Consider the following 16,324-nt stretch of genomic DNA (forward strand, 5'->3'; position numbering starts at 1 on the left):
AAAGAAGACATCTTACTTACAGGACTATGGTATAGAGTGGGTAACAATCTCCGTTGTGAAGTGTCCAGCGTATTCTATCGCAATTAATGGCTGCCGAATGTATAATTCAATCGCCCTATGGATCATACTGTATATCCCAGTAAAAATTTACGGACGCTGCAGCTTCTGATTTGGTTTACCAGAAGCTGGGGCGACTCTAAATTTTGTTAGGGATCTAGCGGGATGGAACATGTGGTGGCTTTGCAAGAAACATACAACACTAATATGACATTGTGCGCTTGGCGTAACAGAGCATTTATCGATGGTGACAAATACTTTTAGCAAAGTTTGCTTCACACAATTTTAACGAAAATAACCACTCTGCGAGGTCAGCAGAGTGACATCACTTTAGGTTAGGTTAGGTTAGGTTAGGTTACATTAGGTTAGGTTAGGTTAGATCAGGTTAGGTTAGGTTAGGCTAGGCTAGGTTAGGTTAGGTTAGGTTAGGTTAGATTAGGTTAGGTTAGGTTAAACATAATGATTATTAGCAGGCGCCACAAGGCTCGAAGGTCGTATGATGGTGAGGGCTGCAGCTCAAAGGATCGTTGTTAGGAGCTATAGTGCGTGGTATACTCGTGAAGGCAATGACAGTCATTGCGCATCGCTGCTCTGGTGGTCTGCTACATGGGTATTCACATTTAGCTCTATTTTAGCACTGAGAGGTGTGCGGTAGTTCATCTTTGTGTGGGATATATTGATTTGTGTTTCATACTTGACAATGAGAACAGTGATTAGCAATATGAGCCATCTGATGGCTAGAGAACCTATAATATTTTTTTTCTCACTAGTTATCTTTACTAAGGCCTCGGCAATACCAAGCGGCTCAGGAGACACAAATCAAATCCTCTCTGATGACTTCTCATTAGGTACAAAGAATCAAACATCGACGAATAACAACAGTTCCTATCAGCACAACGTTTCAGGTACATTCATAATTACGCGGCAATATCAAACAGCTCAGGAGAAATATATCAAACCATCTCTGATGACTTCTTATTAGGTACAAAGAATCAAACAGAGAAGAATAACAACAGTTCCTGTCAGCACAACGATTCAGGTACATTCATAATTCATATAAGATATGGTCAGTATTTCTTAAAATTTATCCCCTCTGAAGTGTAGCTTTCACGCTTTTGAGCGAAAGTAATAAGTTGATATTGACAGATTATTAATTGTATTATTAAGTTGATATTGACAGATATCGGTGCACTTTTAATTTAGAATTTATACCCACGATCTAGTCTCAACATTTGTCCAGAAAAGGAATGAGATTATTCATTTATGTAATTATTTCTAAAATCAATTAGCGGTGCTATAAATTTTCACGATTGCCAGTTATCATTTAGAAAAAAGTCTCATGAGTCATTAAGAAAAAAAAATTGTATTCTGAAAGCAACTAAGGGTGAAGCTTAAGGTTAAAAAAAAAATTGTATTCTGAAAGCAACTAAGGGTGAAGCTTAAGGTTAAGTGCGTTGGTGATGATGTGCGTTGGTAATCATGTGCGTTGGTGATCATGTGCGTTGGTGATTATGTGCGTTGGTGATCATGTGCGTAGGTTATCATGTGCGTAGGTGATCATGTGCGTTGGTGATTATGCACATATTACAAATAAAATCAATAATATGTAATATTTTACAATCAAAATTTCATACGGTTATATTATATCCCCGCTTATTAATCATTGTTGAAAATAGAATTGTGTTCCCTCATGACGTAAAGGTTGTATTGAAGTAATGTTTTCTCATGGATCTTTTTTTCGGCAGTGGGTGTCGACATTTACGGACTGCAAAGGGAATTGTCTGGAATGGCAAGTAGAGATTTATTTGATCATCTTGAACCAACATTTTTGATCACCTCCAGCCCCGACCAAATAGATCCCTGGGTAGAGTATCACATAATGCTAACTAAACTATATAATTTCTAAATAATCAATTGACTTTTAAAATTTATGAGAACATGAATAAATTTCCAACTTTAAATCTACATAATTATTGCAGAAACTAAAGACATGTTTGCATGGACTTTCCGCTTAATAGAATCAACCCCAATACTAAGTTACTTGTAACCACTGATCAAATGTCGACTTTTCAGGTATTGAAGCTATCCGAGGGATGGCTGCACAATATGTCACTGAATCGTGATGGCCCAGTTTACATCCTTGTATATGGCTGGCATTCATCTGGCAATTCTTCCAACAGTTTTGCGACCTCTTCTCTTGTGTCGAGCTTGACGTGGGTAAATCTATGCAAGACTAAAAGCTCAGCAAGTGTACAACCGCAACTTTAATTCATTTGCGCAGTGCTCGTCTTGTTGGACACGCTAAACTAGTCAACCATTCCGTCATTTTTTATTAGATCATAAATATTGACACTTATTGAAGAAGCCTGAAACATAAGTTATTCTTCCTCTCGACTATCGCTAGATGCTTACCTGAGAACTCGATGAAGTAAATTAAAAATGTCAGCCAAAAGCTAACCTGATCAAATGGTGTTTCGAATGTTCATTGGTGCATGCAACAATATGTTTTTTGTTTACATATCATCAGGTGTTGACAGGCGAGCTGTTAAGGACTAGTGTTACAGCTAACGTGGTAGAGATGGACTGGAGAGTCGGCGCCAGTGAGGACTATAAAAAGGCGAGAAGGAACGCCAAGTTCGTGGCTCGAAGATGGCTCGCCCGTTTCATCGAGAGCTTACAGGTGATGTCAAGCGAGCGCATCCGCACTGATAACACGTTGAATACGTATTGGTACATATGTGTACCACGAAATGTATTTCTCCAGTACGTAGTGGTATATAATTCAGGTTGCCTTAAATCGGCCAAATCCGATAACAAAAAGGGCCAAAAATGGCCGATAATTCAATGTATACTAGTTTATTTGTATGTTCCGCTATAAAAATTTCATTTATTTTCTTTTTGCAGTATTTAAAATTTAATTAGGAAGTACCCCTATCATAAATTTTAGCCGGCCAACGCAATTGAGAAAAACTAAATCACGGAATTTGTCCGGAAAAATAGACCGTCTGGCAACCCTGCTTAATAAAAGTACAAAAAATTAAATAAAAGTACAATATGGAGCATTCGTAGTCAACGTGTTAACGCAGGAATTAAACTGAAAAATTATTTAGTTTAGTTGGAATATTTTACATATACATATATGTATAATTTTGTGTAGTTCTTCATGGAGTGTTCTTTTTCAGCGGGTCCACGGTATTCCTCAAAGCAAATTTCACTTGATAGGACATAGCATGGGGGCACACCTGTGTGGCTTTGCCGGGAAATTTTTGCAGAAAAAATATCGCATCAATGTCGGAAGGTACTATAAGTTATAAAATTATGCTAAAAATTATATTACATCATATTATAGTACATTAAATAAAAGAATTTCATGATAATATGAAGATATGGTTTCTAAGATTAAATCAATCACTGTAATTCGTACTAAAAAAGCAATACTATAGAATGTGATGCATTCATTTACGATTGTAAATATAATAGGTTTATAGCTCCGCAACCAGCCATGCCTCGAAAGAAATTTAATGAGCTTTATCAAAAATACGTTTTAATCAATTGATCACTACTCAAATATTGCAATATCAGTTAACTTGAAACAAGAATTGCTTATTTGCAGGATAACAGGTCTAGACCCAGCAGGACCTGGGTACGCAAGAAAGAGTAGTTCAGGACGACTTGACTACAGCGACGCACATTTTGTGGATGTCATCCACACCGACACGTACGGGTTAGGGCGTAAGTGCAGATAATAATACCACTAATTTCAATGTTTTTTGGCCGATGACTTAATTATCGTTATTTATAGTTTCGCACGTAAAAATTATGAGGTTTACTGGTGATATTTAATTAAAAAAATTCGTCGCACAGATTCACTCGACTTTTTAATGTATGAATACCAACTAATAACGGGAAATAATGATGAATTTAAGTGCGAAATGTATTCAAAAATATTACATTATTATACATGATCTCGTGACCTGCATCTAGATTGTTATCGAAGTTATTATGCTTATTTATTCTTTTTGAGAAAGACTTGGGACTGGCTGAGCCCATCGGGCACCTCGACTTCTACCCCAACGGCGGGGGATCACAACCAGGGTGCTCGGGTGAGTTGATTATCATGTATTTTTAAAATAATTTTGTAACCGTCAACTGCTTTCTCTTCTCTTGTAGTATGTAGATTGGGGAAGAGTATGTCGACACTTTAGCTTTCCTTCTCCATCTACTTAATACTGTATACGTTCTCCAAATGCATTCATCCTTTCGTCCATGTAAAACAGAATATTGACTACCTCTTCTTCCTGTAATCATATTAGCACCATGTTTTACTCTCCACTCCCACTTGAATATCGTGTTTGATCAGAGTAGAGAGTTTGTAGGAAATTTTAGTATTGTATTTAGTAATTTTAGTATTAGTATTAGTAATTATTTTAGTATTTAGTATTAGTATTAGTAATTTTAGTAATTAGTATATAGTAATTTTAGTATTTTAGTATTTTTTCCGCGGCTCTCGTCCACAAGCGTCTGACTACCAGCCACAAATGTGAAAGATTTTACCTTCTTATACACCCCATGATTTTTATTGATGTATGTTGTAGTGTATATCATCAGCTTTCTTTTGAGCGCATATGATGAGCATTGTATGTAGGCTGCCTGAGATGAAAAAATTTTGGAATAAAGAATGAATTACAATTGAAAATCATCATTACAGTTAGTAAATTATTTAGAACAACTACTAAATTGTTCACTCTGCACAAAAACAGACCATAGATGTTCCCACTCGAGGGCGCTTCAACTCTTCATCGAATCAGTGAGGGTAGACTGCCTATTCCTGGTATTGAGTTATTGAGTTATTGAGTTATTGAGTTATTGAGTTATTGAGTTATTGAGTTATTGAGTTATTGAGTTATTGAGTTATTGAGTTATTTAGTTATTTGGTTATTTAGTTTTTGAGTTATTGAGTTATTGAGTTATTGAGTTATTGAGTTATTGAGCTGTCTCTTATACACATCTAGATGTGTATAAGAGACAGCGGTAAACCGTTAACCGTTAACCGTTAACCGTTAACCGTTAACCGTTAACCGTTAACCGTTAACCCTGTCTCTTATACACATCTAGATGTGTATAAGAGACAGCTCAATAACTCAATAACTCAATAACTCAATAACTCAATAACTCAATAACTCAATAACTCAAATACCTGTCTCTTATACACATCTAGATGTGTATAAGAGACAGCGGTTAACGGTTAACGGTTAACGGTTAACCGTTAACGGTTAACCGTTAACGGCTGTCTCTTATACACATCTAGATGTGTATAAGAGACAGGAGTTATTGAGTTATTGAGTTATTGAGTTATTGAGTTATTGAGTTATTGAGTTATTGAGTTATTGAGTTATTTGGTTATTTAGTTATTGAGTTATTGAGTTATTGAGTTATTGAGTTATTGAGTTATTGAGTTATTGAGTTATTGAGTTATTGAGTTATTGAGTTATTGAGTTATTGAGTTATTGAGTTATTGAGTTATTGTATGAGAGGTGGCACTAGGCCACTAGGGAAAGTGGTAAAATGCGGCACTGAGTGGACAGAACGTGGCAGTAGTTCTGTAGTAATAACACCCGAAAGTTTCGATGCTGATGTATCAGCTACCCAACTATTTTGTCCATTGGAAACCCAATCAATGCAAATTCAAACATTAATGGTCAAGGTTGAATTTGGGTTGGTGGAGGGGAAGGGATAGTACCCACCTTGATGGGCTTGCAAGGATAAGTGATGAGTTAGTGCTTGAATAATTACGTACATTGGGAGTAAAAATTCAATGACCATAAAAATTAAGATAAATATATAGTTTTTCTAATGTAAACAATTCGTAAACCAGCTCCCTCATCGGTAAAAAATTCAAGAATACTTATAAAATAATTTGTACGACTAAATAATATTTTAGAGATTTAAACATATATAATACGTTCTTTTCTACGTTCTCTTCTCAGTTACGCTCATGAATGAAGTGTTATCTATATTTCAATATTGGAAATGAAGAAATATTGTTTCATACAAATCTTAGTAACGATACGCCGAGGTTTGGTAGTAATAGTCTATGATTAAGGGAGCATGTCGGTTAAAAAAAATTTTATTTAGTGACGGATCATTATGAAACTTAGTACACATAGGTAGAATAGAGATCAACGACTTTTTGTTCAAGTAAATTTTTCGAAAAAATGAAAGAAAACGTGAAATTCGTAGAAAAAGGCAAAATAGGGTTACTGTAAAAATCGATCCCATCCTAGGATTTTCAAGCTATACAACATCGAGAGACATATCATTCGATGCGTAAAGACTAAATCTAGAGATCACCCGGTCGTTTTTTTATGTATTTTTTTAATTTCTCTGATTTTTTCAATTGTGAGCAATCCCCCCTTTTTAGCGCATTTATATAATCATTTATGGAAAAAAGGCGCTATATTGTGCTTGTCATATCTGTCCGTCCATCCGTCCGCCCGGACTTCACGTTTTCGTCGACGAGAAAATGCACTCTCTGTCACTCACTGCAGTGAATACTGAGTTATATTTTTTCAATATATAATTAAAACAAAAAAGAAATCGAAAAAACGACCTGACGATCTCTAGAAATTTTTCCTTGCGAATCGAATGGCATATCTTCGATTGTTGTAGCTTAGAGTCAAAGGAGGATATAGATTTTTAAGATGGCGTATTTTGGAAATGCTAGTTGTTCAGGAGAGCCAAATAAGTAAAATTTCTTGAAAAATGAAAAAAAACGCTGGAAAAATGTCTTGATACTATCGCCCAAGCTTTTCCGTTGATATTTACTTATATTTAGGGTATCATCAAGCGTATTTAGAATTATTCTTGTCCAGTTTGATGCAAATAATTTTTTTTAAAGGCCTCCCACACTCACCATTCCAACAAAAAAAAAAAGAATTGATTTTATTAATTAAAAACAGGGAATGGTTTCATGTCAATGATCAGGGCCCCGACCTTAACGCCTAATAATAGACTGTAATGTGATTTTTCTGATATGTTTATTTATATAAAATGGCCATTTTATAAAATTTCAAAACGCCCTTACGCAAAAAGTATTTCATGTACATCTATGATATTTGCTTTATTGAACGCGTCTTGTTTGCAGCTTTGAAATTAGGGCAAACACATGCTATTAAAGCGAATGATCTACAGATAAAATTCTTTAAATAAATTTTTTATTTATATATTGTTAGAAAATGGTCATTTTTTATCGTTCAAAACGACCTCACGCAATAATTAATTATTGCATATACATCCATGGTTGTTGCTTTATCGAACGCGTCTTGCATTCAGCTTTAAATCGAGCGCAAACATTTTGAAATAACACAAATAATGATCTATAAACACAGATTTAATTAAATAAATCTTTATAATGGTTATAAAATGTTCATTTCATGAAAGTTTGAAACTGCCTTGCACAGAAACAAGAGCACGCACATACGTGCTGTTTGCTGCTTTAGACGCGACTTTGCAGCAGCTACAAAAGGAGTTTAAAAATAAAAAAATCCAATTTATTTTATGTTGTACTGACACGCTCCCCTTAAGCTTATATTGCTACAGGGACCAGTGTCAACTGGGCGATACACGAGACTTTATAACTTAACTATAACTTTATATACTATCCGCCATAACCCATCGATTCATCATACTTCTTGCGAATCATCGCCAACAGGGAAATAAAGACAACCGCACACTTCGACTTGTATTCAACAACGCAGGGAAAAATAATGTGTGCGAAAGTATAGAAGTCATGTCTCAACTTCGGTGGATCTCTCTGCATGAGAGATGGAAATTAATTACTGCCAGATTCCACAGATTCCACCAATAATCAGTTCCTAAAGAACACACAATTAAACTTGACAAGATTTACTTTCGCTTAAAATACCTAAATTAGAACATATTACATATTAAACTTTACTCAATTAAGATTCAAGGTCAGGTCACAAAAGATAAAGTTATTAGCCCTACTTTAAGGGGAGCGTCTACCCTAAAATTGAAAATTTTCACTTTTTCGGTTTTTATACTCATTTTAAAGCTGACATTCTGCCCTATCCAACGGTACCACTGCCATATCTATACGTTGATTTATGATTTCACGACATTTCATGAAAGGGGGGCGGGTGGGGGAGTTCTTTAAGTAATTAGATAGGAACTAATTAGCTGCTGAGCTCTTTAAATATAGTGTCTACTTGAGTTGTGCTGCAGTTACGTGTTTAGTCTCATCTTAAAGCTGACATTCTGGCCTATCCAACGGTACCATTACCATCTCTGTACGTTGATTTGTACGTTCACGACACTTCATGAAAGGGGGGCGGGGGGAGAGTTATTTCAGTAATTACATAGGAGCTAATTCGCTGCCCAGCACTACAAATACAGTGTTTCTATGAGGTCTGACTCCGTGTGCCTCCGGGCTTTGTAGGGAGAGATGCGCATGTAGCCGCTCCCATCATCCTTGAGTGGAATCAAGCTCCAGAAACGTTTAGTTTGGTATCTATGCTACATTGAGCGCCTATTGCAGTGCGCTCGGGACTTTGTCGCGCTCTCCTCAACATTCACACTTATTGTCACGGAAAACCTATCTCCTCCTAGAGTTTTGAAGCTACAACAATGAGACATATATCATTCAATTTGCAAATAAACTATCTACAAAATGTTCATCCCGGTTTTACTAGTTTCATTATAGTTTGAATTTTATTCTGCAAAAAGAGGGGGGTGGCGGGGGGAAAATCGAAAAATTTCCGAACATTTTGGAAAAATGCCCCCCACTTCCACAAAAATTGAAATTTCAAAAAAAAGGGATGGACATTTTGTAGATGAAGACCTCACGCATCGAATGATATGTGTCTCAATGTTGTAGCTTGGAAATCCTAGGACCAGATCCATTTCTACAGTACCCCCTTTTATAGCCGTTTTCTAAGAATTTCACGTTTTCTTTCGTTTTTTCGAAAAATTCACACGAACAAAATGCGAGTTTTTTTCCATTTTACATATGTGTACCAAGTTTCAGAGTGATCCGACTGTAAATAGCTGAGATAATTTTTAGGGTAGACGCTCTCCTTAAATATCAGGTGATCAAGTACCTATAGTACACAGGTGTTCACTGTGGTGGCGCAGAACGAATGACAATAACATGGGCAACTTTTCCACACATAGGGCACGATTTGGGAACATTGCGCGGAAGTCTGATTTATTTTGGTTACAATGCATCAACATATGAAGTTTCTATAAAATTTATATTTCCATCCTCTGCAATATTATTTCTCATGTAGTGGACAAATTTTTGAGGAACGAGCATATAAAATGAATTCGAAGGCAAGTAAAACAAAACTAGAATTGAGCAGAGGAAAGAGAAATCTTTTCTTTATTTGAAAGCTGCAAGATGGTATAAATTGCCATCAACTCCACGAAATTGTTTTGTGCTGCCTAATTTGGGTAGCGGCTCCTCTTCAATATGCGTGAAGAGGCAAAGGAGCCGCAACTTGCTCCCGCGTCTGCCCAACCCGAAATTCTGAAGAATTGGAAACGGTGGTTAGGCGAGGCACAAAAATAAGCTCTGAAATTAGACGAAAAAATGTGCGATAAAAGGTCATCAATAAGTCTGCAAATCGTAGCAAAAAGTATATCGAGCAGATGCAAATTGTTGCCACACGTTTTAATTCAGATGCCATCTGGATTATTGAAGAGAAATTTGCAATGGAGCATTAATAAATTCTCAAATGTATCAAAGAATATTAATGTATCGGTATTTAAGGGTTTTATTATTTATTTGGGTTTTAAGTGAATAGGAATAGGATTTAACACCTCATCACAGTTTGCTACGTGCCTACGAAGATAGAGTGACGTACCTGAAGTGTTAAAAAAATCCTTCGGTGAATCGCTGGTTCTTGGAGCTGGTCACCGAAGAACCGAAGTGCCGGTTCTTGGAGCTGGTCCACGCCCGCGCAGAGGTAAGATGCCGGGGCCAAAGTAGTGGTCGCATCCAAAGAGTCAGCGTCATGTGTGCCACCGATGGTAGGACGTAGCGCAGACGTAGCCCACGTATGCGCCCAGGATCCCGGCCGTGCTCAAGCTAAGCTCCCATAAAAGGCTTTACTCCATAGGTTCAAAGGTAAACCGGGGCCGAAGATTCTTCATAAGTTAGTAGGGGCAATCTGACTTGAGGTGTCGACAGATACGGTGAAATTGAACCTGGCACGAAGCTTCAACAGCTCCCTGGGAGTTGCTGCTGCGAGGTCAGGCAACGAACTGGCGAAAATTCTTCAGAGAAGAGTGAAGTAAAGTAGGGGCGAAATGTTAGTTTCACGTTGGATGTGCACGCTAAAAAACTTCCAAAGTCACCCAAATCATATGATGCACTGAGCAGGTGCGAATGTGAAATCTATGCCCGAAATTTCTCAAAAATTAAAACTAAATCGCAGTATTTCGTTTATGCAGATGGAAGGAAACGCATAATTGAGTAAGAAATATGCTGATACATTATACGAAATGGGTACCAAACGAGTAAGCTACCTTTTATATAGCCCGCCTTCATGCGCACATAACCACTGCATTAATGCTCGTGTCTACGTCAATATATCGTGTCTAGAGTTGTGTCTCTGCAGGACAGTATCTGTCCTTTTCCGGACTATGCTCAACTTATCACATCTGCTAAACAGGGCATCGCCTCTTTCTTTCTCCGAATACATCCATTCAATTTACTAGCTCTACTGACAACAGTGAAGTCGGCATTTTCCCAGCTTGGCCTGAAAAAATGATCTCTACAGAGAGTATTTAATACTGAATACGATGCGGAGCTAATAATAAAGTTCATCCCACGACACGAGCGTGCCGCTTTGTTTTGTAAGTGCCATCTGTCAAGTATTTGGTCGTGTGTATTTATTGGGCACATCTGGTTATCGTTCGTATTATTTATAGCTTGATGCTTGATAATCATAATATTTAATTCCTTCTTTCAACCTCACTTTGCTATCTTGAAGGACTCAAAATCGAGAAATCTAATCCATAACACCACTTTGTACAATGAGTGTCAATTTTCAGGAGGACTGTTGGAGCTGCAATACCACCGCCAGAGCAAAATGCTCAAAAATGGGGTTCAGGGCTAAACCCATGAACATACCCCCAAAGTCCAAGCTTTTTGTCCATACCGGGTATTCTCCTCCATATTGTGGTAAGTGTACGAATATTGATATTTCTGCTCAAGAGTTGTTGTAAAGGAGATTCACTCTTTTTTTGACACTTCAGTTAATTTGCGTTTTTGGTTCTATTGTTACCGGTAAAGGTGCAGTACCGTGCGCATCTGCGCCGGTCGCTCTTTATTCTGCTTGGGCAAGTGCTTCCAATGTTATGAAATATGTATATCTTGTCCAAACGACGACGGTTGTAAGAACGTTAATAGGTTTTCAGATGATATTGAACTGTTCTTAAAGATATTCCAAAAGTATTATTCAAAATTGAATATATGTAACGATGAATATTCCAGCAGAAACTAATTGATAATTAAGCAGGGTTGTGAAACTCAAACGAGACCTTATTAGGTCTTTCACCCACACTCTAGGACGACCGACAACGTTTTTCACCTCCTCAGCTAGAGTTGTGTAACAATGCCCCAACTGCTTTATCAAAAGCCACCTCAAACTCGCCATTATTGCCAAGTTACATTTGTTTTTCATAGAGAATAGACTTCACTCGACAGCTTCTAACGACACATTGACCCTTGCGGATGGGAAAATACTGACTAGCTAATACTTCCCTCGTGTATAAGCTTTCAGCCTGCAAAACTGTGGCCCAGTGGCCCAGTGGTTAAAGTTCAGAGTACCAGGTTTGGAGCAGAGAAGCGCGGGTTCGATCCCAACTCTGTGCGCCAGTTTCTGGTCAGAATCGGCGAGGAGGCCGGGCGGTTAAGCATAGCAGAATTGAAGCAGCAAGTTGCGCGTTCGAGACCGCTACAAGCTGTGAATATTCTGCTATGTTAGGAATCGGCGGCAGGCCTACGGCCTAATAAGCGCTGAAACCGCTATTAATATTATTATTATTATTATTATTATTATTATTTTTATTATTATTATTATTATATAATAACTGACTTGAAGTACTTGCCGCTAATTCTGTCGGCTTAAACTTTCACCTTGTATAAGCACCTTTTATATTCATAGCGTACCTACCTTCACCATACTCTCGGTGTAGCGTTCCTAGTAGGCGAGTTGCAGTGGAAATAGAAGATAGGCCAATTCCATATGACTTTAATATAGCGTTTCAAATGGGTATGATTTGGTCTGTGAACTTTTAGTTTCTTAATTGATAGTTTGTGCTAGTGCTAGTTCGTGGTGTTGATCACCATTATTTTGCAGAACGGATTTATTGGTTGATAGCAACGTACGACTCCACTGTTCGGACCAAAAAGTACGGCTTTGATTGCAGGGGGCCAACAGGACGTCGATTACCCATTAGATCAAGAACGTATTACTACTGTTCTTGGTAACTATGTATGGCTGTGCACAGTTTGCCGTGCACTTTCTGCGTTGCACACCTGCCTTTTTCTGCGTTGCACACCTATCTTTTGCACCTTCTGAAGCCTTCTCGGTGCGTCCCTATTCAGTGCACCGCCCATGCTTGAACACGGACTACTGCGCTCCTTAGGTTCTAGTGGGGTTATGCGTCGAGAATTTATTATGACTTCTTTAATAGTTCGTTATTTGTTGTAATTTTTCTTCTTGCATCTATTCAATAAATACTAGTTTATTAAGCTTTCATTTCTCCTTTGTTGACGAACGGTGACGATGGGCTAAGTGATCGGATCTTGATTTAACCTTAGATTGCACCACCTGGGGTCATAATTTCAAAACTCGCTAAGTTAAAGTAAGTACTTACGATCTATTTTATTGTCTATCTTGTCTATGATTGGTGAATTTTACTTGAATGGCCGTTAATGATTGACTAATGAACTTACGATCTCTTAACTTTTTTTTTTAAAGTATGGGCCCTGATGAATAATTCCTGCTGAGCTACATTCAAAGCCTTAACTGAGTCAGGAATATTGAAAAAAATGCAAGGCATTTAATGCTACTAGTTTCGCGACACATTTTTCGCACTCAACCGAATTAGCTTGAGAAAAGAAAGTACTGTAGCTGGCGTAGAAAAATAAGAATTGCAAAATAGGCTACGGGTGACTCAAGGTTGTGGGTACGCGCAGGGTTGCATTTAGTGATAAGTTGGTAACGAAAGGTCGCTGGTAGCGCTGGAGCTGCAGGAGAAGCTGCAATACCATTTGTCAGGATCTGCAATACCACTTCGAAAGCAATACCACGAAGATTACACAACCATGACGGCTATCGTGATCTTCAGTATGCCAAAAGAATGAGGAACAGGAGAGATTTATAAATCGTTGATGAGTACTCCATTGATAGACAGTTTTTGGGTGCACCTATAGCTGTGCGGCTGAGGGTATAGGTAGACAATCTCTGGCCACATCATATTCGTTTTCTTAGTAGCTTTCATGATGAGAGATATGAAATTATTTTATGTCTATACTAAAGCGTATAACATACTCAGCATATCATTCGCTTAGTTATTATTACAACTGACCTCTGTCCAGGGATAGCTTCCTGGCCCACATGTCTTGTTAGGATTTTAGCCTTGTTCTGGCTAGAATTCCAAGGGTCACTCGATAATAGCCAGGCAGGAATAATTAGAAATCAAGGCTTCCGAGAACTTAATTTTAATCTTATTTATTTAGGTTTTGTTAATTAAACTTCGGGACAAAAAACGCCGCAAATAAATAGAAAGTCAAATAATCAAAAAATAAAAGTGCTTTCAAATTACTAAAGAATTCAGGTTTAATGACATTTAAATAATATTGTTGCCAGATGTATCAGAATGAATCACTTATGACTGCAGGTTACTGAACTTACGTGAATGGCTGCCCTATAGGAATTATTAAACTTGAAACCTAATTAAGGTGGAATTCGGTTGCTTTACCCTAGTCGTGAGAGCTACATAAAATTACGTTACACTGGTGATAAATGGATAAAATTCACAAATCATAATAAATTGACAAGGAATGTATAATACTTATAACTAATCGGCCTATGGAGTAGCGCAGCTGTAGCGCTACTCCCAGCACAAGCTATCAACACAATGTGCGAGCGGGGCGGCCGTTAATTTGAATACTGTGACGTCCGCGCTATTGACGTACGAATAAAAAATTTAACGTCATGCGCGTATACTGGACGTGACAAGCCTCTAATCGAAAAATAAGATTAACCATCGAGTGTAGGTTGGTCCGTGCATGGAACTACTCAATTAGGAACCATTCGCTCTCTCAGACCATAAGTCGACCATGTTGTCTCGCACGTCCACACATTGTTGCTTGGCAGACCATAAGTCGACCATGTTGTCTCGCACGTCCGCTCATTGTTGCTTGGCAGCGTCCTTACTCATCCTGCTTTTCACCCCCTTCAGCCACAAGCCGGATTTCACCCTCTCGCCCTCTACCTGAGATCCACTTAGACTATCATATAACTTTCATTTTAAATTACGTTCATACTGGGTTCGTGTCCTGTGCATTTCACAATTACTGCCTTAATTTCTGAACTTCAATGCCTTTGGTTTTTCTCTTTTTACCTTTTTTATTTTCACACGGTCGAGGATAGTATTTTGGATTGTTGGTAATCAATTTAATTTTAATATTTAAATTTACAACTATAATATTTATATCGCAAGTTTGAATCACTTCAGACCATAAATTCATGTTATTAACATTTGTTTTGATCGTTTTTCAGAGAGTCACACAGTGTTTTTTGCTGGTTCCCTATGCAAGCTTTATTGAAAGAGCGACGTTTCGAATGAACATTATTCATCTGTTTCTGCATAGCCTAAAACTGAAATTTTTAAACGACGTAGGTACACATACTCAATATTATGGACACAACTCGGATATTAATTATTATACTACAATCAGTCGAAAATATTTTTAAAAGTCCTAACGAATACTGCATTGTAAGCTGGCGCCGGTATATTTTAGAGACGCGTGTAGTACAGTTTCTATATCAGAGTGCAGGGGCCATACTTTCAAAATTCGCTAAGTGAACGTAAGTACTTACGCTCTATTTTCTTGGCTATGATTGGTGGATTTTGCTTGAAATGACGTCAATGATTGGCTGATGAACTTACGTTGACTTAGCGAGTTTTGAAAGTATGGCCCCAGGACAGTATACCTGCAGTACTATACACAGTCTTGATATGTGTGTTTAACACTATTTCTGTGGTAGGTTCAATTTACCCGAACTATTGTCTCCGCCATAGTTAGATCAACGTATAGTGCGCAATCGAAAGTTTTCTCTGGATGTGTTTACTGACTTGTTAATTGTGTAAGTAAATCAGCCATGTACCTCAAGTTGCGTCATCTACGTATGCCATAGACCAGGGGTTAATAAGAGGCACGGGTTTAGTCCCAGGTTCTAAACACAGGGGGCTTAGATTTTGATTTGTCATCACTTAGATTAATGATTATATTTAACTTACTTAGCGACACGTTGAACTGGGGCTGACGTGGTGACCCGTTAGCCACTCGTATAAAATAACAAAAATCTAATCTCGTATTCTGTATAACATAACGAAAATACAAGTGCATATGCATCCAAGCGATTTCTTGAGCGGGAAATGCTCAATCAGTGCCTTATCTATTCATACATCGTATACAGGTGAGAGCGATTGAACCCAGCTAATAATGTTACTTTTATTATTGTAGACTAATTAGAAAATAAGTTATGGAATGGGTTGAATTTATCAATATTTTCGGTCATATATACTGCTGTTGGGGTCATCGACACACCATCTCAGCCTACATGATCGTATAGGGTCATTTCCACTGATAGTCTTTAATTAAAATCACTTTATTGCACAATCTGTTTCAGTATATACAATCCACTGTAATATATACATTCACGTGCTGGTCAACTGAGAAGATGACTAAGTCTCGAGTTTGAGTCTCTGGTTTGAGGCTTTCCTAAAAGAGTAAAATGAACAATAATTACACTTCTAACTAGTAAATAAAGTAATGAATATACAAATGAAATAATGGAACACACATATAGTATATACATCGATTCAAATCATTTTCACATATCGCAATTCAATAATGCACGTCAGGACCTAACACACTACGTACCTCCGCTCGGGCTTCACACCGCACAATAATCTAGCAGCAACTTACACCTTCCGCATTCCGACT

At 37.6% G+C, this 16,324-nt stretch overlaps 1 protein-coding gene across 1 annotated transcript; it reads left to right on the top strand.

Annotated features, from left to right (window-relative positions):
- The first annotated feature begins 630 nt into the window (after positions 1–630).
- LOC108672315 (hepatic triacylglycerol lipase) lies at positions 631–11,257 on the top strand. Its single transcript, XM_047882334.1, has 8 exons — positions 631–962; positions 1,803–1,921; positions 2,131–2,274; positions 2,585–2,737; positions 3,240–3,355; positions 3,671–3,789; positions 4,086–4,160; positions 11,134–11,257. Exons 1-8 carry the CDS (start codon positions 758–760, stop codon positions 11,196–11,198), a joined length of 996 nt encoding a protein of 331 aa, XP_047738290.1. The 5' UTR covers positions 631–757; the 3' UTR covers positions 11,199–11,257.
- The last annotated feature ends 5,067 nt before the right edge of the window (positions 11,258–16,324 follow it).

The sequence above is a fragment of the Hyalella azteca genome, unplaced genomic scaffold (assembly GCF_000764305.2).
Source record: "Hyalella azteca isolate HAZT.00-mixed unplaced genomic scaffold, Hazt_2.0.2 contig10229, whole genome shotgun sequence".
Classification (NCBI taxonomy): Eukaryota; Metazoa; Arthropoda; class Malacostraca; order Amphipoda; family Hyalellidae; genus Hyalella; species Hyalella azteca.